Source organism: Pimephales promelas, chromosome 25 (assembly GCF_988280905.1).
Source record: "Pimephales promelas chromosome 25, fPimPro1.hap1.1, whole genome shotgun sequence".
Classification (NCBI taxonomy): Eukaryota; Metazoa; Chordata; class Actinopteri; order Cypriniformes; family Leuciscidae; genus Pimephales; species Pimephales promelas.
Genome location: NC_142793.1, coordinates 12,394,209 through 12,420,781, shown reverse-complemented (window position 1 = coordinate 12,420,781; position 26,573 = coordinate 12,394,209). Strand labels below are relative to the sequence as shown.

Sequence of the window (26,573 nt, the reverse complement as noted above, 5' to 3'; positions counted from 1 at the left end):
AAGGGTTCTCATCTCAACTGTGCGCATGCGTCAGTGGAACCAGACGATAGGCTTAAATGTTTCCCTGCTTGATGTTAAAAGCAGACGATTGGCTTTCCAGCGGGAGGGGCGGGACATGTGCATAAACCGCCATCTTTGGCGTTACGGGTTTTCCCTATATTGTATTGAGGATTTAGGAAGTGGCATGTTTCTATATTTACTGTCTCTGACGTAACCTAGACATTTTATTGAAAACCCACGTTTGTGATGAAGTAATATCCATACATCTATTCTCAAATGTAGTATCAAATGTCATGTAGAATGTCATTAAAATGACCTTGAGGTTCTCTGTGGCAGGGTTTTAAAAAAAAAACCCTTTTCAAAATGGCAACCTTTTTCTCTGAGTGTCGCGCATTGCTTTTCAAAACTGCATTTTTACTACTAAGAATTCATTTAGAGAGAATTATTATGTTAAAAAAAAAACAATTATCATGAGCCCATTCACTTCAAGAGTGAAAACTATATAAAAAAACCTAGCATTTACTGTAGCTCTTGAAAAAAAATTAAGAGACCACTGCATAATGAGCAGTTTCTTAGATGTATTATGATTATGTATCTGTTTGAGTAAAATGCACTTTTTTAATTTATTCTACAAACTACTGACAACATTTCTTCCAAATTTCAAATAAATATATTGTCAGTAAGACCATTTATTTTAAGCAGTATAAAGTTTCTAATACTCTAATTAAAAATTAGTATTGTAAGATAACACTCATTTTACCTGGTCAAAAACAGCCAAGTTTTCAGCATGCCACGTAAGTGCATATATCTTTAAATGATAATGAGCTTTATCAACTCACCTCTCTTTTCTGTGGGCCGTTTTGACCAATCCATTAGCTGGAAACTGAATCTTTGTTTGGGAGCCGCCATTGTAGACTATCACCTGCTGTTAGCATTCCATTGACTCCCATTCATTTTTGTGTTAGGCCCCTTGTTGTTTGAGGAGAAGTAAAAAGAGCAGACAAAAAGCTACAAAGGCAAACATTTGGTTTAGGACATATGTGTGTTGGTTTTAACCCTTAATCAAATATTTTATCAAGCATTTATTGTTTCTTAAACCTTGTCTTACTGTTTGCAAAAGAGGAAAAGCTAATTTGACTTGTCACATGACATTTGTCAACATCGTGTTGTGGAACGATTTCCATTTTACTGGTATGATCTTCTGTGTAAAGTAAACACTTCAATTAGTTCAATTAAGTTGTTCTCGTCCAATTCACTCACTTCCAAGTCAGTGAGCACATAACTTTCCACTTTCGTTTCCTTGAGGTCACGGTGCTTACCCTGGACATTCAACCGTCTTGCTTGTGCCAAAAGAGGTGCCTTGGTCCATTAAGGCATATACTTATATACTTATAGGGGAGGTTGGGTTGTCGTCACAATGTCTTGCAGGTCAAATCTATAGACCCTTTTACAGTTGGTATTGGTAAACATGGTGACGTTTTTTTGTGGGCGGAGCTTAGGTGGAGGCAGAAAGATCCATCTGGCCGCTTCACTAACGCTAGTTAGCAAGGATTGTTAGCTTGTTTTTTAACAATGACTGGAGAAAATCCGATATTATCTTAATGTGTAAGGTCACTCAGTGTCCAGGACCGCGATTGTTATTTCCAAAAGTTATTTTTAACGGACGGAACCAGATTGGCCGACCCGTAGCCGCCTACACGCTCACTCAATGCATGGACGATCTGACAGGATTAACGTTACGTTACCTCGGTTGAGTGGCCTGACTTCTACACCTACCTTATAAAGAAACCGATCGTAAAGAGAAACTGAGGGCATATTAATCTTTAGATGCCTATATGGTCCTGTACAAGACTTGTGAGTAAGATCCACAGTTCTGCAGAGCCAGTGCCGAGACCACGACAATGTAAAGAGTGAAATTACAGTGCGATTTTAATTATGTAAATATTTTCTAGAAATAAAAGTTCCAGATACAGCATATTCATTTTTCATCAATTCTTGCACCAAACAACACAACAAGATGACATTTAATAATAGTAACAATTATTTAAGCTCCTTATTATGTAGCCGAATCTGTGCTGTTTTGTATTGGGCGCCTCCAGTTTTCACTTTGTTTTGCCTCCAGCTAGCGCCGTGACGTAACTGTGATGTCGGCGCAAAAGGGGTCTATAGTTTGTCCAATTTTATTTTGGCATTAGGCTAACAGTTTTACTGATTTTTCAAAAAATGTTTTGGGAGTAAAGTTCATAAATTATTGTTCTCTCCCTTATGATTTTGTAAAAGCTATGTTGAGACCTCTGTCCCTCTAGGGGGGTTCGGGGGCATGGTCCCTCGCAAGAAAATTTAGTACATTTTAAGGTTAAATGCAGTAATCTGGTGCACTTTGAGAGCTCAAAATTAAGAGCTTTAACCGGCTTCAACCCATGAACTGTGACACTGAACAAAGGAAAAGCCTCAACTTGTACCTGGACATTAAATTTAAATAAATTTAAATAATTACATTAAATTAAATTGAATTTTTATGAAAATCTCAGTCTGTTTTAGTATGCCAAACGATTATTATAATAATGATTTATATAATTATTCCTATTACGTAAAATCCATATAGGCCTAGCCTATAAATGTATTGTATAAAGGAAAACGGATATTTCAAAAGTATATTTTACTTACACTATTGTATAGGAAAATTACAATAGTTTTGTCCTAATTTCTTCACTTGCAAGAAATAAACCCTTGAGCTTTTATTTTGGAGAAAACATCATGCCGATTGCGTGAGCAAAGAGCGCACTTTTCTTTAAATCACGCAGCACAAGCAGAATGGCTATATAGGCTACTTAATACAGTCTTGTGCTGTTTTATAATGGCACAATGTCATATCACGGTTTCGGTGTTGGGAAAAGGGAGAAGAGAGAGTTTGGCAAAAGGCGGATTCGAACTCGGATCGAACTGGTCGAACTGTTCGAACTCGGGTCAAAAGCTGCTTTCAAGCTCCTAACACCCTTGCCCTACGCCACTGTAGATTAGTGAAGGGTATCTTTTTGCTAAAAAGACAGGCACGTAGTGCAAATACATGCTCTCAACTCACGTTAAAAGTCATAGGCAGCGCAGCGTCGCATCGTAAAAGCCCGTGTTGACAGTTTGTTTAAAGGATAATTCCGGTATTTAACACCTTGAGTCTATTTTGTAGTTTGTTTTGAATGAACTAGAGTGCTGGACTTAGAAATTTTGACAATGGGTCCTGTCTCGACTTTTTGACTTTTTTAGAATCGCCTGTGACAGCTTTAGACTGGCTGTCTATGGGCATGTACAAACATGTCCTTAAAACAACCCTTAACGTTCATTTTCAAAACTGTGCAACTCACCAAGTGGTTGGTGGTGTTCGTTGATGATTAAAAACAAATATATCGGCACAATGTATGCTTTCAATCCGTGTTGTTTGCTATTGTGGAACCATTTTTTTAGATACCTTACAACCGCGTATAAACTTACGCTCGATATTTGAGTCTGAAGCGTTAGCACACTCCCGACCACTTGATGGCGACAACCAGGACGCTGTACGGAACACAGAACCGAGCGAAAAGACTACAACCAAATGTAAACAGACCCCTTTCCTTTTCCGGTAGCTAGCGCAGTAATATCAACGACATCAATGCGATTTTTAAAAATGACAAATAAAACAAGACAGAAACGGTATTTCGCACGCTACTTGTTTTAGAACATCAACGAACACCACCAACCACTCAGTGAGTTGCACAGTTTTGAAAATGTATATAAAGCGGGAAATTACCAGATACAGTATTTTGCTTGTGCCCTTGGTGTTGTAGGCAACTGTATCACGTGCCGTTTGAATTGACACGCGATCTGTCACAAGCGGCAAAACGTCTGTCGGTGTCAGTGTCATCTTTTTCCGCGATTTTTCTCTGCGTGAGAAACCCTGGAAAATGCAGTGGTCAAATCAGTAGATAAGAGCCTGAACTTGCTTATAGTAATACAAAAAAAAAAAATACAGCACAGAAGAATGTCTAATTTAGCGTGAGATGTCCTTGTTGAGCGTGAGACCGTGAGATTGAGGCTGAATGCGTGAGAGTTAATTGGCAACCCTGTTTTAGTCTTTATCTTGATGGGTGTGACAAGAACGTATATTTGTCGCTCCCGGTGCAGACACTTGTCTCATGACTTATTGTGTATAGGTTCCTTCTCAGGAATCTTGTCTTCTGTGGTTAAGTGTTACATGCCAGAGCATTTTACAAGATGTAAACAACACTGGTCCAGAAACACTTCCTGTTTCAGTTTGTAACTGCTTTCTTTATTTCACATGTAAAGAAAAAATCTTAAAGATGTTTAACTTTTTGATTCAGTTTTACATGTTCTGTTGGATGGATTTTATCCCAGCTTTTGTGTAGTGTTAAAAAACTGAAACAGGAAGTGCTTCTGGACCAGTGTTGTTTACATCTTGCAAAATGGTCTATATGGCCTTTCTCACAGAATGCACAAGGTTTAAATGGTAAATGGACTGCATTTATATAGCGCCTTCATAGACCTAATGGCCACCAAAGCGCTTTACATTTGCCTCACATTCACCCATTCACACACACATTCATACACCGACGGCGGTGTCAGCCATGCAAGGCGCCAGCCAGCTCGTCGGGAACAGCTGGGGTTAGGTGTCTTGCTCACGGACACCTCGACACTTGGTCAGGTGGAACCGAGGATTGAACCACCAACCTTTCGGTTCGTAGACAACCCACATGAACCACTGAGCCACTGCCGCCCCGTTTAGTGAAAGCAATGGTAACTGGTGCGCCGGTTTTTCCACAACAAGCGAGCGAGCCCTCTGACTTCACAAGCGAGGTGTTCCTTTAATGTTCAGTTAAGTTCGCACTTGTAATAACTCCTCTTAATTTTTATGTGAATGTCTTTTAGTTGTTCATTCTAATCTTATATTCACATGTCGAAATCCATAATTCCTTGACACTGTTAACTCTTCCAAGTAAAAAAGTATACAATTCATATGATAAAAATGTGAAAATATGTTTTTTACATTTCTGGCCCCAAATTGACAGACAGGCAGACAATTACCTTTTCAACAAAAAACAATGGAGCCATACTGATATAATTGTAACTATGCAACTTTTCTTTCAAGCAAGGGTGATAAAAAACAGCCCATTCTCACTTCCAAGGCGTCACCTAACTGACGCCTTGGGAAGCATTTGACCATGCTTCAATATCTGACGCTTTAGGCGCCCTTTAGCGTCAGTTAGATGATGCCCTAGGATCGCGTGTACCCTACCCCCACCCCACACCTAAACCTAACCGCGTCCTCTAACAGACGCTTTCCTTTAGCGTCAGTTAGATGACGCCGTAGGATCGCGTCATGTAAGTGACGCTAAAGGGCGCCTAAAACGTCAAATATTGAAGCATGGTCAAAGGTGACGCCTTGGGGTGAGAATGTGTTGTAAAAAAACGTACTCGCAAAAAAGCATCTGAAGCGTTAGCACACTCCCGACCACTTGATGGCGACAACCGGGACGCTGTACGGAACACAGTGTCTAGCGCACCGTAAAAAAAGTCCGGGAGCACAGTTGCTCTGCTCACGCTCATATACAGTATAAGAAATGGACAGAGCGATCTCATTGTTACTCCATTGAGACGATTGAATAGCCTGGCTGCGCCCTCCTACACACTTCCGCTCAATTTCATCTATGTGGAAATGAAATGAACTAGAGTCTGGTTGAACCAGGCTAACAATTGAAGCCCGTTTTTGGCGATTTTTTAGCACTTCCGTCCCTGACGCGCAGACTCAAACAGAGCTTCACTACTTAGTGGGACGTTAGTGACCCATCTGTCTTCTAGTACTGTGGCATGCGAAATCTAAATCATTCCCTTCCGAAACATGCAGAGGCGGAGAATGTGAATAGGAGCTGTCCATGAGCTAGGGGAAGTAGACAATTTTGCTAGGTATTCTGATTAATTATTTTGTCATTTTGCCTCCACGTTTCCCCGATTGCGCGCGAGCTTCTTCTCCTGTCCATACGGTAATCTCTCTACGTGCGACAGAGAGTCGCGTGGGGATGACGCAATGGCTGGTATGTTTTTTTTGTTTTTTTTACATTTCTGGCCCCTAATTGACAGACAGGCAGACAATTACCTTTTCAACAAAAAACAATGGAGCCATACTGATATAATTGTAACTATGCACCTTTTCTTTCAAGCAAGGGTGATAAAAAACGTACTACAATGTACTCGCACAAATATATTGACACAAACAAACCAATGCAACAAAAAATTATGTAATCAAAGCAAATGCATTATAGAACAAAAGTTTATTCCCCCTCCAAGTATATTAAAGCCAACCCTCAATGACATCCCAGCTTTATCACACAGAACAATTCAAAATAAAGAGTAAGTAAATTACATATCCCCTTAACTGTCACCCCCCCTTTTTGAGAATGGGGGTTACTGTAAATGCTCTATTCACACTTAAATGGTTGTAATTCAAGAATGCCTTGGAATATATACCCAAGTTTGGTCTTGTTTTAAAGAAAACACTCAGCAGATTATTGCTGAAGTGAAAACACTTCAAAAAATGAAAGTATGAAAAAGTTATGGAAGTTTTAATTCACAGTAAATCAAATATACTGTACTATATATTTTTTTATTTTATATAAAATATATATTTTACAAAATATTTTTACTCTAAAATTACTTTAAAATCAAAGCCATAAATCTAACCAAGTTATGTTCCAAATTTGAAATTGATATCACAAAAATTGAAGTTCCCATGAGATTTTGTTTAGGCGTATTACCAAAAATAGCCACCGGGTGCCATTGAATTCCATTGAATTTAGTTGTGTACATTCTGCCTTAACAAATGAATACATTTCTGTCAATTTTGTCACAAAATTTGGAACCTTCAGACTCAGACCTTTCTGACAATATGTGTTTTGTCAAGATTAATAAAGGTTTTGATCATAAATTATGAAAAATAAGGATGCCCAAAAGGGGAGGAGCCTCATAAAATAAGTACCGTTTCTATGGTAACGCAACGTTCAATTATAAAATGGTTTTCACAGGATGAATTCTGAGTTTATAAGCTTTCAAATGATACCTAATTTATGATAACTACTAAAATGTGTGATATAATAAAAAAAGGCGATAAAAAATATTATTATATTTTAGAGGATAATATATACATGTATATTATCATTTTTAGAGGATAATTTTATACTATACTTTTTATTTTTTATTGAAAAATACTAGATTATATGTTTTATTATGAACTTTTAGCATAAAAACAGATGTTTCAATGATTAAAAGTGGGTGCATCAACTTTTTGTGACAAAGGTCAGACCTTCTGTTATGATGCAGATTTTTTTAGGTGCACTCTTGTCATAAATTCATTAATTACTCTTCCTACATAATTTTTAACACAAAACAGGGGTCGAATATTTAATTAGAAGTCTTAGACCTTTCCAAAAATATATAATTTGTCATAATTAGATTAGGATTTAATAGAAATATAGTGAAGTAAAGTTAGGCGTCCCGGTACCGGGACGGTGACAGTTAAGGGGATATATAACCACAAAATCATATTACATAAAAAGTACAGCACACTCAAATATGCTTCAAGGCAAGCGCTAGCAAGTGCGATTCACAACAACCATAAACTCATTGCGCTGGAGGCATACAATGCAAACACGGATGCATGGACTGAATATCGTATATTTTTTGTGAGAAATTTCAAAGATGTGTCGACTTTAGCCTGAGGGTGAGGGTGAGGGAACCGATTGCAAATGTTAGTTCCAGTCAAATATTTAGTATTTTTATGAGCCTATATATTGACACATTACACATTATATCTTAATATATGCCAAAAGCAATAACATAATGCCTTCGGAAAAGACTACTATTCACACGCAGAGCCGTCGCAAGGGCTGTGTCAAGACTGAGACCAAAGTAACAGCAGGAAAAACCAGTTATTGTAGATGCTACTTAATTTTCTATATTGAATTGACTAAATTTTTTTTCAGAGTGTTTCTGCTGATTACTTCCTCTATTATTTGTTAGAATTTTACATTCGTTTTGAATACATTATCTGTGCTTGTCGTGAATAAGGTACTTGACTTCGGGGCACATCCGTGGTTTTAACAGGCCCATAGGAAATTACGCTCATGCTAACGTGTGAATGGCACCGTCCTCAACAGACCATTTTGTAAAAATTAAAAAAAACATGCAAATAAATAATGAAGGAGCATGTCCTGGAAACCTGCAAACGTAGGTCATGTGTTTGTGGTTGGGGGTTGGCAATGGTTAGGGTGGGGCACTTGAACGTCTTTAAAAGGCAGCGTGACCTTCTTTACGGCCCCTTTGCTTGATGCCAGAACGCCAGTGATCACATCTCCAGCCTCTCATCATAAATCCGTTAAACTATTCGTTTATAAAATGTCTGCGGAGTTTGAACTTTGTCCTGGAAGAAAAATCGGGGGCTCCAACCCCTGTTTTATCATCGCTGAGATTGGACAGAACCATCAGGGAGACTTAGAAATCGCCAAACGAATGATCCGAATGGCCAAGGTAAAGTATAAAGTACTGCTTTATCAGATGGGAAGTCTGATACCGTCAGTTCTTTTCATGGGGGGGAAATACAGTATATAGATATCAACCCCCAAAACCACAGTTTGCAGAAAATAATTTGAGAAAATAGAGGGGAAAATTTTGAAAATTGTATTAATGATTCTCCTGTATTTTGTTACCAGACTTTTTTCTAAACAGAAGATTTTTTAATAATTAAAATATTTTCAATAATTAAGAGGGGACGTTTCTGTAATAGAGCTATGACTCGCATTGTATCACATTAAATTAACTTTTAGAGTTCTTATATAGTAAAAAATAATTTTTGTTGTCAACAAATCCACTTCTTCCTATATATCTCCACACAGGACTGTGGAGCTGATTGTGCCAAGTTTCAAAAGAGCGAGATCGAACACAGATTCACCAAGCCTGCTCTGGAGCGTGCCTATACGTCCCCTCACGCCTGGGGTCCGACCTACGGGGCCCATAAACACCATCTGGAGTTCAGTCACCAGCAGTACAAAGAGCTGCAACAGTTCGCCAATGAAGTTGGCATCTTCTTTACTGCATCAGGAATGGATGAGGTGAACACATGAAAGAGGGTCTCAGTGTTTATTAAACATCAAGACAATTTAAGCATATTAAACCCAGTAGATAGAAATACGTTTCATAACTTTTCCTCTCCCTACCTCAATCAGATGGCTGTAGAATTTCTTCATGAAATCAATGTGCCGTTTTTTAAAGTTGCCTCAGCTGACACCAACAATATCCCTTACCTGGAGAAAACCGCCAAAAAAGGTAAAACTCACTGACGTTGACCCATTCATTTCAAATGAAAAGTCCAGAAAGTGTTATTACATATAAACTCAAAAGTGTTGTTGCTGAAAACTCCTTCTCCTTTGACAGAGGTTTGTCAGATTCACTGCCAAGGTCACATGTTCCTCTATTTAATTTGACAGTGACACACATGAGAAAAGTTGTCAAGCCCAACCCATAACTGAATCTGAGATGCTTCTTTTGAGCGCTTGAAGTCAGTTATTCTGGAGCGCCTGTGAAATTATGCATTGACAGTGCTTCATGTTGCTGGCTTTGAGTCTACAGAGAATTAATGACTAAAACTTGGACCTGATTTTCTCCCTGAAGCAGCCGTGTGTTGAAGCTGATGTTTTGGTGTATTTGTGTAGGTCGTCCCATGGTGATTTCTAGTGGAATGCAGTCTATGGAGACCATGCGCTGTGTTTACCAAACCGTCAAGCAGCACAATCCCAATTTCACATTCCTGCAGTGTACCAGCGCTTACCCGCTGCCATTAGAGCACGTCAACCTCAGCCTGATCCCTGTAAGACACAAATCACTCTATTCTCATCTTCATAAATTACTGAAGAAACTAAACTAACTAGACTAATTCAATCTTAAAAAAATAAAAGTAGAATAATTAATGTAATATTATGCCAAGATTTTTTTGGATAATTTTCTATATGATAGAATCATATGTAAAGTTTTCGAAAATTTGGTTAATTTTGCATTTTGTCATCTAAATTGTTATTGTGATATAATAAAGTTAGAGGCCATTTCAGTCAGAGAATTAGTGACTGATATGAATTAATATGACATTTAAAATTGACTAAATTTAGAGTAGTATTTTCATTACATGAAAAAATAAAAATAAAAATAAAAACAAAACTGGAGTTTACACTCGTTCTCCATTAAGATTTTTAGTGATAGTGTGAAGTCCGTCTGTTACCCTTTTCCCACACAGGAGTTCCAGAAGGAGTTTCCGGACATTCCCATTGGCTACTCGGGACATGAGGCGGGCATCCATGTGTCTGTGGCCGCTGTGGCACTCGGGGCGAAGGTCCTGGAGCGTCACGTGACCCTGGATAAGAGCTGGAAAGGCAGTGACCACGCAGCATCACTGGAGCCGGCGGAGCTTGCGGAGCTGGTGAAAGCCATCCGGACGGTTGAGATGGCAATGGGTTCTCCGGTCAAACAGATGCTGCCCTGTGAGGCGTCCTGTCACAGCAAGGTCAGATTAAACGCTCATTCTGATAGATTATAAAACCAAAAAACGATCAAACGTCATTCAATCAATGCTTATGTTCTTTCTTGCAGTTGGGAAAGTCAGTGGTGGCCCGGAAACCATTGAAGAAGGGCGAGACATTAACTCTCGACATGCTGACGGTAAAAGTGGCCGAACCGCACGGCATGAGACCAGAGAACATCTTCAAACTGGTTGGCAAGAAAATCACTGTGGACCTGGAGGAAGATGCCACTATTACTGATGTCATGATAAAAGGCTGATGATCAGACATTCCAAAACTAAAGTGAAAATGTGGGGGTCTTATCTTACGCTTCTATTTAAAGGGATGATTGATTATGATTTCACTTTTCTAACTTTAGTTAGTGTTGTAATGTTGCTGATATATAAACAACATCTGCAAAGTTACAATACTCAAAGCAAAGGGAGATATTTTATTTTACAACGAATGGCTGGTAGGACTACCCTAAAATTAGCATTAACACCGCCCCCTGGAACGTGGTTTATAGATTATAATGACAGAAAATGCTAATCAGTGCACCCCCCCCCCCCCTCTTAATTTTAATAATGATATAGAAAATCAGCCATTATTAAATCACATTTTTAACAAGGGAGATAGCCTATGTTTGTTACGTTCTTATTATTTTGATACCAGAAATATGGAAATATGACGTTTTGTCTTGATTTTGCATGCCTATGTCTTGCTATAAGTTTGCTCCATGTTGTAACTTGTCTCACAGATGATTGTCTTTGGAATTGTGGTGAATGAACACTTTAAGTATATCTTTTTTTCAACTCAACTTTGACTCTTGGGTCTTTGGTCATATTGGTCCCTATTGGACCAATCTGTGTTGCCCAAAAGCAAGATATTATGGCCTAGAATTTATTCAAACCTAATGAAATGTAGAATTATCGTTTAATGTGTAAATAAATACGTTTAAATAAAAATGTTTTACAAAAAAATAAATATCAAAGTAAAATGCAAAAGCACCTATTGAAAAGGGCTCTATGCACGGCGGTATTTCCGGTGAAGGTGTAAGGATGCTCGATAACTTCCGCCGATCGTAGAGTCCAATGCATTTATATTGAATTTTATACTCAATGGTTATACTAAAGAAACGTTAGTCACAAAAACAGATAAAACAGACACCCCTCGTTGTGTTTATGCTTCTTTTTAAAATTATATTAAATAAATATAACTATATAGCCTATAAAATTACATCTAAACGTATGTAGCCTACGTTTCATTTCAAAGACTGGAGGACAGTACATTTTTTCAGTAAATTTAAATTTTTTAATTTTTTAAAAGACTCTGCCATAATCCCGTTTTCCTCGGTTTTTCTCCGCTTTAATCTCCACAAATGGACGAGCATCCTTGCGTCAAATGCGGAATTTATGCGTGCATATAGCCCATTGACATCGAAAAAAAAAACCACCCGGCGTTACAAATCCACCCCTTCAGTGGACCGAAATTGGACGTCCAACAATTATATAGCCTAGAAAAGACGTCACTCCGACGTCACATTGTGCAGTGGGTTAATGCTTGATATAAACAACAAAGTACTGTGTAGGCTAAACAACTATGAACATGCAAAAAGATAATAGGCAGGTCGATCGGACGTATACAACTTTGACAAACAGAATTATGTTGATAACATATAAATAAGGCTATATTTTAAAACCTACCTTTAGATACGTGCACGATTAAATAACACCACTTTATTAAAAAATATGCAAACTCGTCCGCTGCGCAGTGCACACTCTTCGGACTTTACGAAGAACATTGATGGCCAATTTGTGTTGTTTTGGAAACATCTATTGTTTGGTCTTTTTTGGAAAACTATAGGCTAGAGACAGTCAGGTTTGTATAATACATTTTATTATTTGAATGGCAATATTCCATGTTCACAAAGGTAAATTTCCATGTAAAAAAATGTTGCACATAGTTTAAGAAAGAAATAGAGCTTTTATATTGAATTATCGAATATCAATTCAATTTTCTATTAAGCAAAAAGAAGCTCTGTTACTTTTGTTGTATTTTCTTAAATACTGTACAATTTGTAACATGCGCTTTTTTTGGTAGTAATAAAAAATAAAAAAAATTATATATATATATATATATATATATATATATAAACACTAGGCATTCATCACAACTAACGTACTTTCCAGCACGTTCCAATTACCCCGTTATTCCACAAGGGGGCGTTGACAGTCTATTGTCATTGAAAAAAAAAAGCCAAGTAGGCCTATAGCCGCCTACGTCTAGTGTATATATATATATATATATATATATATATATATATATATATATATATATATATATATAGGCTACTTAAAGTATACTACTTGAAGTTAAAATAGCAAACTTAAAGTTAACTTATCATTAACACGCTTTAATTAGGCTATAATGAATTAGACCGGCTGCAAGTAGAGTATACTTAGCCTAAGTAGCAAAACGATGCACGGCAAAATATAAAATATGTAGTAGCCTATTATATAAATTAAGCACTTAGAATCGATTATTAGAAACAATAATAGTCGACTTATATTATTAAACAATCCAGGCAATCCGCTCTTGTGTCACTTAACTTAGGCTACATGTTTGTTTTCTTCCTAGCGATGTTTTGCTTTATCTCTTCATCCGGATAGGCTACTCTTCAGCTTCTATCGAGGGTTTAATGTTCTGTCTGTGACTACACGTCTCTAGAGAACTGTCCAATATTAACCACGCGGAGTGATACGAGAAATGTAAAAGTAGCAACGTAGCTCGAGTCGGCTGAGTGATGAATATCTGACAAATAAATGCGATCTATTTATTTTTCATATAGGAAACGCCTCCGATCGTTAAACATATGCTATTAAATCTATAGATCATCGACCTAATAATCTAACGAGTAAATAAAATGATTCTCAAAAAAGTGTGTCCAATCCGCATGTTGGTGTGAATCTCTCTTCTCAGTCCCTCACAGTGCTTCTCAGGGTGATGGAGAGCCACAGGTGCGCTCAGGCTCAGCCACAGGCTCAGGTGAGCTCGGATGTCGGTTCCCCGTCCTCTGGACTCCCTCACCGGGCGGCTCTGATTCTGGCCCGGGGTGGCAGTAAAGGAATCCCTCTGAAGAACATCAAGAATCTGGCCGGTGTTCCTCTCATCGGATGGGTCCTGAGAGCCGCCTTGGACTCAGGAGTCGTTGACAGGCAACTATATTTGAGCCTTTATTTAGCCTACTGTTTTAATAGTATCGCTTTAATGCGTTTTGCTCTTATTGTTTTTCATTTTATACTTTTCATTATTTTGTAGGCTATTAAACCAAATTGAACTGGGAATTAAATGAAATAGGCTATTGGCCGCACGTCTATTTACGCATTTAGTAGGCTATTAAAATATGGCTTTTAGTCTTAATTTGTCTTTTGTAAGTAATTTTTTTTTTTTTTTTAATGACTGATGTCACTATGTGTGTCAGCGTGTGGGTTTCCACAGATCATGATGAAATTGAGCGGGTCGCAAAAGTCTGGGGTGCGAAAGTTCATCGTCGCAGTCCTGAAGTTTCCAACGATTATTCCAGCTCTCTGGAGACTATCCAGGAGTTCATCCGACTGAGACCCGGTGAGACATTCCTTCATCATCATCATCTTATTTTTATTTTATACCTAAAAATTGAGAACTTGCTGACATATTTTGAGGTTTTGCATTGCAAGTAGGCCTAGCCTATGACTTGTAGAGCCTTTTATGAGATTAAAATAATGTTTTGTCATTTAGCCTATGCTATCATTTTCCTGGATGTGTTTTGAACTGAGGAATGTAGGAGATAAAAGTGTGTAAGTGTGTGTGTGTGTGTGTGTGTGTGTGTGTGTGTGTGTGTGTGTGTAAAAAACCTTGCTGTTAAGCATTGCATTATTAATTTGAACTTATGTACTTTTAATAATTTTTTGTCACTGTAAATATTTTTAGTAAGCTGAAAATGCACTGACTAAAGGGTTAGGGTTAGAATTAGGTTTGTTGTAGGGTTAGTTGCATGTAATTATGCATAATTTAGTTATTATTAGGAACATCTAACATGTAACAAGGACACTGCAAAATAAAGTGTTACCTACATTTTTTAACAATTTTTGTTAATGTTAGATAATAAATGTTAGTTTACAGTGCATTAACTAATATCAATAAATGCTGTAAAAGTATATTGTTCATTCTTAGTTCATGTTAATTATTGAAACCTTATTGCAAAGTGTTGCCAAATCTGTTTATATGCCAAAAAGGCCTCCATCTTTATTGTATTTGTCATTTGTTTTGTCTCTGTGTTTTAGAGGTGGACATCGTCTGTCATATTCAGGCTACGTCTCCATGTCTGCACCCTCATCATATCAGAGAAGCCCTACAGATGATCACGGGACAGGGGTATGACTATGTGTTTTCAGTGGTGCGCAGACACCAGTTTCGGTGGGAAGAGGTGGACAAGAAAGGTACAGTATCACAAACTCCCATAAGGAAACAATTGTTTAGTGACAGGTAGTAGCCTATAGATGGAACTACTTTCCTGCTTCCTTCAATATGTTCTTCACTATCTTTCGTTGTAATTAGTGGGTAAGAATCCGACTTCGCCGAACATCGATGTGGCGCACAGACCTCGACGCCAAGACTGGCCTGGGGAACTCTATGAAAATGGCTCTTTCTACTTTTATAAGAGAAAGGACCTGGAAAACGGCCTTACGCAGGTGGGAGTTTTCAAAATATGGTGAAAAACCTGTTCCTTGACTTCTTAGTCATGAAAAATATTTTAATTAGCCTAGAAACACCATGTAAAGGCATAATGTAAATTGTGTTTTAATTATTAGTCCCTGAAAAGCCCCTTGTCCCCTTTGTTCAGGTACACCATTTATGATATGAACACAATTTATTTGTGTATTTTTATTACCTTTTTTTAAAAAAAATACATCAGTATATCTGCCGGTTTATGATCATTTCTAATGTTAGCGTTATCGACCCAATAAAAAAATTAGGCCACTATATTAAAGCCAATAAATAATTTCCTTTAGCTGAGACACGTCAGATGGGCATTTGCGATGGTGCTTTGAATTGCTTGAAATATGATGGGAATTATTTCGAAAAGGATCATTCATAGCCTCTTGTTTTGTGCAACTGTAAATATATTATATAACTAATCAATATATATTTACGTAATAAATCATTTTATATATATATATATATATGCTCACTAACACAGATTTTGACAGTTTTGTGAACAATATTTGAGAGAAAAAGTACTTTTGTGTACATAGAAAAGTCTTAGATCTTTGAGTTCAGCTCATGAAAAATGGGGGCAAAAACAAAAGTGTTGCGTTTATAATTTTGTTCAGTGTAATTTGAAAAGAATGCTTGTCCCTTGATTGATTGATTTGTCAACTGATGTTTTCAATATTAAACGAGAAAAGAAAACTATGTTAAAAATCAGACATTTTTAGCAGATACCATAAAAGTTTTAGCAGATACAATAAAAGTTTGCAGTCAATCATCGTTATCTGTAGTGATTCGTTAATCATTGTCGTCTGTTTGCATTTAAGTTCCGTCAGTCTTTTGTCCGATCTCCGTTGTAAATAGTGACAGTATGGTTGCTTTTATAAAGTAAAACAGGTTGATATTGAAAATCGATATTGAAGCCAAGTAACATCTACCTTTTCTATTCCTTAGTAAATAATAGATAAGCTTTGTTACTAAGTGTGTGCCATTAGAACAACAAATTCTCATTGTTAGAATATTTTTTGTCACATCTGGAAAGTTCACCAGGAAGAAATCCCTTCAGATTTCACATTAATAGGAAACTGATAGAATCAGTACTATTGTATGCAGGCAAAGACAATGAACAATAAAGTGAATTAGATTGATTTCTATTCTATAGTGACATACACTACTTGTGAACAGCTGTTTGTTTTTCCCAAGAATAATCAACTACCTTAAAAACACCGCTGTAAGGATTTGATATTGTCATTGGTTCAGAATTGTGCATTTGGAACCAGTTTTACCCTGTGATTTAATATAACTGGAATTTCTAAAAGTAAAAAATGTACTTTTTAAAAGTTTAATTTGTTGTCATAGAATACCCTTAACAAGTTGTCTGGCAGGTGTATCATTTTGATGCTAGAATTGTCAGTTTGAAATGCACAAATCATTCACTGTGTTTCCCAAAATCAATGTTTCCCAACAATGGTGACAAGTTCTTCGTTATCAGCATAGTTCAACATAGCTTAAGCGTCATTGAGTCATTTTACGGTAATATGTTAATGTAATCTTGTTTTCATAATATTGATTTTAAAAAAATCGTTCAGGAACTGGCATTGAAGTCAAGGTATCGGTATCGATATCGAACATTTTTAAATCAATACCCAGCCCTACTTGGCATTCCAACCATGGATAGAATAAGGAATCGGAGTAATCAATCAATCGGAGTAACAAACCAATACAACCTATCATGGCAACATGTGAGCTTGATTCTACCATTTAGTGTGATAGTTAACCAGTGGCTTTAAGGCCTTTTAAACCTTTTATGACACCTACGAATGTGATTTGAACTTCGGTACCCCTGTACTGAGTACACATAGGGTCCAACTTAGTCGATCTTCAGTGTGATGTACCCATAAATCATCCTAAACGAATGTAAAGCCCATTGCTTTTATAGCTCTGTCAAATGGCAAACGTTTCAGTGTCTGTAATTATGACCTTAAAGCACAGAATATCCCTGTTCATTGTAGTCTGTCTCCATAGTCTGTTTTCCAAAAGAACCATCTTGAAATTGAGAATTGTGAAGTTATGTCTCTTTGAAGTTTCTTTTATTTTGATTGCCAGTGTTGTGTCCTCAGTATGATATGGCTTGCTTGAACTATCAGCGAACTTCTTAAAGGCCGTAGACAAAGAAAACGAAAAACAGTCTCCCTTATAGAGATATAGACAGCTATCTTGGGCCAGCTGAACCCCAAATCACTAAAAGATAAGGTTCTTATAAGGACCCCATCCTGCCTGCGTGAAGTTGAAACCCACACAACGCTGCAAAAGGGTTGTCAAAATATGCTCCGGTACAAATGACACTATTTTGGGTGAATTTGGATCATGTGGGGGGCTGAGTGACCTCAGAATGACCAAAAACCAAAGCAGCACAATCAAAACTTTTTACAGCACAAACCGAGCTTCATGACATTTTGTGTTGGATGGATGGTCTCCAACCTACAGCATTTTGCCCCATTCATTTGGTTTGGGACTTTGAGTTAATTTACAATTGCAAAATTGTCCATTTAGTGTTGCCTAACAAAGCTTTTTTCAGATGAAGGGGTGACTACTGAAACTACATAGGATCCATTCCAAACTTAAATGCTGCCATTTTTTCAATGTAAATAATTTACTCTGGCACAATACTATTTCCATGCTGACATTAAATTGATCTGCCTTAGCGAGATCTGTGTCTGGCAATGACATTGGTCAACCTGTGATCATTTTTGAAAGGACTCTTGAAAATTCTCATGTTGTTCCAACCCCGTAAGACCTTCGTTCATCTTCGGAACACGAATTAAGATATTTTTGATGAAATCTGAGAGCTGGATCACTCCTCCTCTAGTCCATAGGCTTCTTGAGGGATTGAAACTTGCTGGCCTCGAAAAGTTATTAAAGTTTTTTTATTAAAATAGTCCAAGTGGCTCAATCTTAACTTTATCAAACGACGAGAAAACTTTTTGTGCACAAAAAACAACAAAAATAATGACTTTATTTCAACTATTCATTTACTTCTCTCTCTACCTCTAGTCAGGTTACTAGTTTAATGACGTAAGCTTCTGTTATTGTACGACACACACATCACACACATGACCAGCGTCGGCCAATAGTGAGCCTATGTGACGTACCTCTACGCTATCACACTAGAGGCCCATAGAGAAGGAAGTGAATAGTTGAAATAAAGTCGTTATTTATGTTTGTTTTTGCACACAGAGACAAAACACAAATGGGGACAAGATAATTTTTATTTTTTACTTTACTATAATGAATAGCTTAATTGTTAGCTTAAATGTCTACTTTATATCACTGTGACAACGGTTACACAAGTCAAGTGAAAAATATAAATAAAAGTATAAACACTAAATGATACAAATGTATTATTTGACCAATTTTAAAGTTTTACTACAGTACATTTTCTTCCTGAAATCCACCTTGAAATCCTACCCCCTGTTGGGATCAGGATAATCCTGTTTTTTTGGATCAAAGTTATCCAAATCCCACTGACAAGTTTTGAACAACACAAACTGAAGGTTTGATCCAGATTAAAACTCAGATTGGATTCCCTGATCTAATCTGATTTCAGATTCCTTCTTTCCCTTTTGAACAACCCATTTGCAAGATTTGATCCAATCCGATAACCAAAATCCGATCAGCTTACCTTTGAAAAACTGGCCTCAGAAGGGTGGATTCAGCATGGATTTCATGCCAAAAATGTAATGAAAACTTTAAAACTATATCAAATAATACTATATTTGGATCATGCAGTATCTTACAAGATATTCTATTTATTCATAAGTTTTTATTTTATTTGTTCATCCGTCAGGCTACAGTGATTAATATTCAGCCTTTCAGTATAGGCCTACAGCAAATTAGAAAGAGTTTGGCCTCATAAAATAACCCCCCAAACAAACTGTCAAAATTGACCAAAAACAATTCATTTTATTCTGTCACTAACTGATATATATATATATATATATATATATATATATATATATATATATATATATATATATATTCATCACAATCGAAAATATTTTTGTTTATTAGTGATGCATGCAATGATTACAGAATAACCAAAAAAAAAAAAAAATGCAAAGAATGGCAATCACGGATTTCGAAATCCAAAACAAATCCAAGAAATAGTGTCTAACTGTCTAACTATTGCATCACTTGTTGCACATTCTTTTTGCTCGTTCTGGCAGAGGAACAACTGACTCTGCAGCAAACCAAGGCCAGACCTGATATCCGCCTCTTAAAGGCTACGCTCAGACAAGCTGATCTCTCCACATCAGATGAGGAAGTCTGAAATTATTGTGGAGTATTTGACATGAAGTCTTTTTTTTAATTCAATACATCTATATTTGAAATTTGTTATAAATATCCTCAGTGTACAGGGTTTGTTACTTGTTTTGTCTACCTGTTGCTCTTTACATAGTTCTACATTATGATTTCCTATCCTGTTTGAGCACTGGTTATTCAGATTTGGTGATCCTGAAAAGTTCCTATCCAAATCAGATTGATCCAATCCGATGTTGCTTTGAAAAACCGGCTCAAAAGTAAACTGGATTACGTGATCATGGATCGCAAAAAAAGGATTACTAAATCCGGGTCAATTTTATCCGGATTAAACCTTTTGAAAAACCGGGCCCTGCTGTTTTAGCATTGGATTCCCATTCATTTTGCTGTCACATTGACAGCGAATAACTTTACATCTGAGGCGTCCAAAGACTCAAGACTCGGTGCTGGTGTGTGTGTATCAACTAAATAAATAATATAAATCAAATAATAATAACATGAATAAATGATAAATTGAATGACAACTACAACTATATAAATGACTAATGATTATACATTGTTATGAAGGTAAATATAAAAACAAAATAAATTATCTTTAAAATATTTATTAATCACTGATATCACAACCAGTTCTTCATTTGTAGAAAAAAAGTCAAATTTAAAGACTTTTTATCAGCTTTAATGGGAGAAAAAGTCAACATTTAAAAAAAAATGTCCCATGTGTAAAAGAAACCTCTCCATAAGAGCTCATGATCTCAAACGCTTGGCATCAGTTATTTTGATCTGTTCTGTGTGATTTAGCTGGGCAAGATCGCGTACTATGAAATGCTGCCGGAGCACAGCGTTGACATCGACGTGGACATCGACTGGCCTGTGGCTGAGCAGAGAGTTCTGAGGTGGCTATTTCATCAAACTCTGTTTGTGGAAAAACCACAATAATGCATATATAATTGCTGGCCGTTTCTGCAGGTTTGGCTACTTCGGCCGAGAGGAGAAAGCGGCGGTCAGGCTGTTTCTGTGTAAAGTGTCTGGATGTTTGACCAGCAGTCAGATATACACGTCGGTTTCTGGAGAGGATCTTGTGGCCATTAATGCTCGAGACGTGGCAGGCGTACAGATGCTAAAGAGAGAAGATATAGAGGTACAGTTGTGTTGGCTGATAATGGGACATAAAATTATTTTAGCAGTAAAATACTGTAAAAATACTATGGTAAATAAACACCTCATTTATTAATGGGAAGTTCCCTTACTATAGTAAAAAATTGTAAATATAACAGGACATTTTAAGTATAATTTTACATTAAAATATTGTCAAATGTACAGACTTTGGATGTAAAAACACAACAAAATCATCTTATAATTTACAGTAGTATGTTTCCATTCACCTATTTGTATCAGTGATTTTTATATGCATAAATGGGATACCATACACTGTAAAAAGAAAAGAGAATTCTGGCAACCACAGCTTCTGTTAATTTCCCTTTTTATAGAGTAGCTGCACCTATGGCCATTCACAAACCACTTTATTATTGTCAATAGCATGCAACATTAAGAGCAGAAGAACATGTATTAAGAAAGTAAATGGATCATTTTGATTTGATGTTTCCTAACTTTCATCAGGTGATCCTCATATCCAGCGTGAACGAGCTGCTGTCCAGGGCTCTCCTGGAGAAAGTGTCCCAGCGGGTCGGATGTGTCCTCGGGATTGTAGACCAGCAGAAAGGGCTTGATGTGAAGCGGCTGATGGAAAAGAGGAAACTACGCTGGGATGAAGTGGCCTTCATGGGTGAGAGTGTCATTTTAAAAATCCAGCTAATCCAATTTTAAGCATGTCAAGTTTAATTTATTTACATAGCACTTTATTGTTGCACATGTGTGGTAAAGATTAACCATGCGCACATGAAAACATGGAGGGAAGTACCGACATTTTATACCTGCAGCTGTTTCTTAACCCAATGTGTACAGATGTGGTCATTATGTTAAAGCTGCAGTCTGTAGCTTCTTTGGGGTTAAAAATGATCCAAAATACATATTTGAGCAAAAACATGACCAGCCAGTTATCAAAACTATCTGCTTGCCTTAGCTCGATTGACAGCTAGCAGGCTATATTGAGTCATTACGTCACATCTGTACACATAAAGAAGAGTCTCGGCTAGTAGACTGTACTGAATCATTACGCCACATCTGTTCACATAAAGAAGAGTCTCGGCTAGAAGACTATATTGAGTCATTCACACTCTCTTTAAAACATTGTGATCATCCGCGCTCTGCCGTTTCGAGGGTGTTGAAGTACAAGTTGATAATTCTGCGAATAACTGCAATTGCAGATTTCGAACAGAGATGGCGACAGAAGAAAAACTGCGAACTGCAGCTTTAATCAAACAACAAAGGAGAAACAGAAAATCACGTTTAAAGCTTTAACACAGATAGATTGTATTAATTACATTAATTTTATGCAATTTATTCACTGAAGACTATAGTCTTATTTTACATTGGATTATTCAAGCTGAATACAATATTACTGAATACAGTTAGACTTGCCTCAAAAAACTTAAAGCACTAATTTCATTTGTAATGACGACAGCTTGTAGGATAAGTGTCCAGCATAAAATGTGAATCCCAAGCAGCTTCTCCAGTTGCTCCTTTGAGAACCAAACCAAAAAAAGTTATGTGCAACCCTGGTTATAAGTCACTTATAAGTTATTAGATAAAGGGTTAGTTCATCCAAAAATTAATTTTCTGAATCTCCAGTTTCTGTCATTAATTACACACCCTTGTGTCGTTCCAAACCTGTAAGATCTCCGTTCATCTTCGGGACACAAATTAAGATCTTTCTGATGAAGTCCGAGAGCTTTCTGATCACTCCATAAACAGCAACTCAACGACCACTTTCAAGGCCCAGAAAGTTAATAAAGACATCTTTAAAATAGTCCATTTATGTATGACAGGCTGTCAATTAAAGCTTCGATCTAGAGCATTTCGCAGTGTTTTACACTTGAAGACACAGGAACGTCCAAACGAATGGTGTAAATAACTCTGGAACCACATGCAAAATAATGAAATTGTTTATTGAGGTGATGTTTTCTCTCACAGGTTCAGAAGCTGAAGACGTAGAGATCCTGTCTCAGGTGGGGCTGAATGCCGTCCCATGTGACGCACCTGTGGGAGATCTCATCGCAGCGAAATACACCTGTCAGAGACCCGCCGGCCACGGAGCCGTTCGAGAGTTTGCCGAGTACATTCTGAAGCTGAAGAAAAAGAGCTCGTCGCACGTCAACCAGGATCGCATTGACAGGGCTCATTTTTAGAACGGATTTCAGTTTCAATTTTAAACAGATTTTTTAATCAGTTTGTGTTGCTGTTATGTAAATGTACGTAACATTTGAATCTAATTTGAATGAATAAAACACCTGAGTGTCTTACTAAAACAGCTGTGTTCTACTTTATCTCTCTCTCTCTATATATAATATATATATATTAACTAATTTATTCAAATTCAACATTAATTTACATATTGCAGAGCATTTTGTGGTTTAATGTTTAATCTTCTGCTATGTGATATGGAAATGTCCTCATATCAATGTCACAAAGGACAGTGTTGTGTAGTAGTATAGTTGTGTCACTTATATAAGTTATTAGATAAAGGGTTCGTTCACCCAAAAATCAATTTTCAGAAGCACATAATTTCTCACCCGCGTGTCATTCGAAACCTGTAAGACCTTCGTTCATCTTCGGGACACAAATTAAGATCTTTTTGATGAAATCCGAGAGCTTTCTGTTCACTCCAACGACAGCAACGCAACAACCACTTTCAAGGCCCAGAAAGGTAATAAAGACATCTTTAAAATAGTCCATGTGACAACAGTGGTTCAACCTTAATGTCATGAAGTGACTAGAATATTTTTTTGTGGAAAAGTAAACAGAAATAACAACTTTATTCAACAATTTCTTCTCTTCTGTGTCAGTCTCCTATACGTCAGAACGCCAGCTCACTATTGGCCGACGCTGGTCAGGTGAGCACCACGACACATGCGTGTGATGCTGACGCAAGAGCTGGCCAATACTGAGCCGGGGTTCTGACATAGAACCCTGAAGCGGTTTATGCTAATATGTCACATTGTGACGTAGACATTTTACGAGGTAATATCTGGACATCATTTTAGGCAGGTCTGGAGCAGTGTTCTCGGTTGCAATAAACCCTTTTGTGTAAGACATAAGCGTGCGAGAACATTTTATGTGTACCCACTAGTTCCCATGTTGTGTGTATCCACTAGTTCCCATTTTGTGTGTATCTACTAGTTCCCATTTTGTGTGTACCCACTAGTTCCCTTTTTGTGTGTATCCACTAGTTCCCATGTTGAGTTGTTGAATGTTGAAAAATATTGATGAAATATTTCAAATAGTGATGTAAAAAGAATATTGATGGTTTAACTTAAGAAAGTAAGTAACCTGGTTGCCTTACTTTTTCCAGTTCAATGAACTTAAAATGTTGAGTTAATACAATGAAGGAGAATGATTTAATCATCAGAAACTCAAAATTATATGTTATCTGAACTAAATAAATTATTTAAGTTGATTTGACAAAAGAAACAATGTTGTGATTACTACACTGTAAAAAAATATTGTTGGTTTAACTTAAAAATGTAAGTAATTAACCTGGGTTGCCTTAAAATTTTAAGTTGCTTGAATTGGAAAAAGTGAGTTAATACAATGAAGGAGATTAATTTAATCATCAGAAACTCAAAATAATAAGTTATCTCATTCTCAACTAAATAAATTATTATAAAGTTGATAAAGTTGATTTGACAAAAGAAAATATGTTGTGATAACAAATCTTGAAAATATTTTTTACAGTGTGTATATATACTATATATATACAGTATATATATATATATATATATATATATATACAGTATATACTGTGCAGAAGTCTTAGGCACACTAGTATTTTTGCCACAAAGAAATGGTTTTAAGCCAGTAATTTATATATTTTGTTGTAGTGTCTCAGTAGGAAATATCAGGAAATACCAGAAGAACCGCGACAACGTTTCCAAAGACACTTGAAACAACCTGCAAAACTAAAAACAATGTGCAATACCTGGACAAAAGCTGTTTTAAACGTAAAGGGTACTAACCAAACACCTATTGATTTGATTTAGTTAACTTTTAAAAGTTAATAACAGTTAATAATAGTTAACTAATAAAATTTAATTGATAAATAAAATCTATTTATGATTATGACATTATTTTTGAAAATATTCTCATTTACAGCATTTTTACACAAGTGCTTTTTCACAGTACTGTAGCTTTGCAGGCAGGCAGGCATTACCTTCGAGACGTTGCCGCAGTTCTTCTGGTCTTTGTCTCTCTTTTTTCTTTTTTCTCTGTTTTTTTAATACATTGTCATGAGTATTGTGAAATAAAAGTATAAAAGAAACTGAAACTTAATTAAAACCATTCAATTTATTGAATATAACTCAATTTATATAAATATATTTTTATATTTGAGTTATAACAATTAGTTATGAGTTCACAGCTCAAGTATAATAATGATATTACAACACTTCCCCAGTTGATTGATTTCATTAAGAATTGCAAAAAAAAAAAAAAAAAATGTAATACAAGTTTTCTGAAATGTTATGTTTAATGCAGAGGCACATCATTTGCACTATTTTGCATACTTTCCAAAACAGAAATCTGGAAGTTGGATAAAGCCAGGTTCAAAATTTAGTTGATACTAGAGTTGAAGGTTTTTACAGAAGGTATTTTTATATCTCTTGATATCACTGCCTGTAGAGGGGAAAAAACATGTTTTAATGAATAAAATGTTTAAAATCGAAACATGATATATGAAAAAAATCAAATTCAAAATAGAGAAATAGGAATAAAATGTAAATGCTGCTGAAGATATGTACACAGTAACTTTTGAGTTTCAAATACTAAGAAATGCCATTTTTTCACTACATAAAAACATTTTTGCCTGTAGTGTTTGTGTAATGAACATCCAGTAATATTTGAATGAAATGAACAAGTTTCATTGAATAAAATTGAATGGTTTAACAGTTTAGTCTTGGCTGAACAGACATTTTAGAGCATTAAAAATACTAATACTAATAGCAGTTCCAGTGGTTGAATTGGCGGTGACCAACATGTCCATTTGCGTGCAAATATTGTTGCTTTAAGTCCCTATAAGACGTGTAAAGTTTTTTTCTAAAAGCAGTAATAGCTTACCAAATGTTATATCGTTAAAATGGAAACGAGATAAAATTGGCCCATAAAATGGATGACATATGTCGGCCTTTGAAAGTAGTCACAATAAAAGTTAAAATTTGTATGTTCGAGCTTATCTAAAAATTGAGCTTATCACATGCCTGTCACACTATCCACCATATAATACTGTTTGTGGTGGATGGACTTTGGAATTTTTTATGATTCTGTGGTCATTAAAAATCCCAGGGTGTCCTTCGGAAAAATAGTATGGGTGTAACCAAATTTGCCCATTGGCCTCTGTCCATCATGGCCGCCTAATCATGAAGAACTGAGACCAGGGAATAACCAAGATGAATAAAGTCAATATAATAAAGAAATAACCAATTTTGAAGCAGTCTCTAGAGTGATCATTGTAGTTGCCACACTTGTGGTGCCCACCAGGGAAGGGATGTCTGTCCTTCTGTTTTTTTTTTTTTTTTAATTATCATCAGTTTGTTGAAGCTGCTTGGCATGTGTCGTCAGCCTGTCACTCAAAGATCTGGAGCTGGCTTCACAAAGCTATTTTAGACCGGTCTAAAATTTGCTCATAGACTAATGCAAGTTACACTGTTTCTCAAAGATAAAGACTGACTTGCGCATACGGCATGCCTTTTGCTTATCATCCGCCAATGCCCTCTTGACAAGCAAACACAGACCAATAACTGA

General features: G+C 36.5%; 2 protein-coding genes and 1 long non-coding RNA gene across 3 annotated transcripts; 2 read left to right on the top strand and 1 right to left on the bottom strand.

The window, feature by feature from the left end:
* The first annotated feature begins 8,396 nt into the window (after positions 1-8,396).
* Positions 8,397-11,399, top strand: LOC120475385 (N-acetylneuraminate-9-phosphate synthase). The gene is made up of 6 exons (XM_039666070.2): positions 8,397-8,571; positions 8,937-9,152; positions 9,267-9,366; positions 9,753-9,907; positions 10,328-10,594; positions 10,681-11,399. Exons 1-6 carry the CDS (start codon positions 8,440-8,442, stop codon positions 10,867-10,869), a joined length of 1,059 nt encoding a protein of 352 aa, XP_039522004.2. The 5' UTR covers positions 8,397-8,439; the 3' UTR covers positions 10,870-11,399.
* Positions 11,400-13,310: 1,911 nt separating this feature from the next.
* LOC120475382 (N-acylneuraminate cytidylyltransferase B) lies at positions 13,311-23,086 on the top strand. Its single transcript, XM_089127519.1, has 8 exons — positions 13,311-13,804; positions 14,071-14,213; positions 14,912-15,067; positions 15,186-15,319; positions 20,460-20,554; positions 20,628-20,799; positions 21,279-21,444; positions 22,752-23,086. The coding sequence occupies exons 1-8, from the start codon at positions 13,593-13,595 to the stop codon at positions 22,964-22,966; spliced, it is 1,293 nt and encodes a 430-aa protein (XP_088983645.1). The 5' UTR covers positions 13,311-13,592; the 3' UTR covers positions 22,967-23,086.
* On the bottom strand, positions 19,991-21,409 carry LOC148965050 (uncharacterized). Its single transcript, XR_016150640.1, has 2 exons — positions 21,270-21,409; positions 19,991-20,778 (listed from the first exon to the last, which is right to left on the bottom strand). It is a non-coding gene; the product is annotated as an uncharacterized LOC148965050 (long non-coding RNA).
* Positions 23,087-26,573: the final 3,487 nt, after the last annotated feature.

Coding starts and splice junctions, on each gene's coding strand:
- LOC120475385 (XM_039666070.2), top strand. CDS start 8,440: ATGTCTGCGGAGTTTGAACTTTGTCCTGGAAGAAAAATCGGGGGCTCC. Junction 9,367..9,752: donor GGAGAAAACCGCCAAAAAAG/GTAAAACTCACT, acceptor GTATTTGTGTAG/GTCGTCCCATGGTGATTTCT. Junction 10,595..10,680: donor AGGCGTCCTGTCACAGCAAG/GTCAGATTAAAC, acceptor TCTTTCTTGCAG/TTGGGAAAGTCAGTGGTGGC.
- LOC120475382 (XM_089127519.1), top strand. CDS start 13,593: ATGGAGAGCCACAGGTGCGCTCAGGCTCAGCCACAGGCTCAGGTGAGC. Junction 15,068..15,185: donor GGAAGAGGTGGACAAGAAAG/GTACAGTATCAC, acceptor CGTTGTAATTAG/TGGGTAAGAATCCGACTTCG. Junction 21,445..22,751: donor GGATGAAGTGGCCTTCATGG/GTGAGAGTGTCA, acceptor TTTCTCTCACAG/GTTCAGAAGCTGAAGACGTA.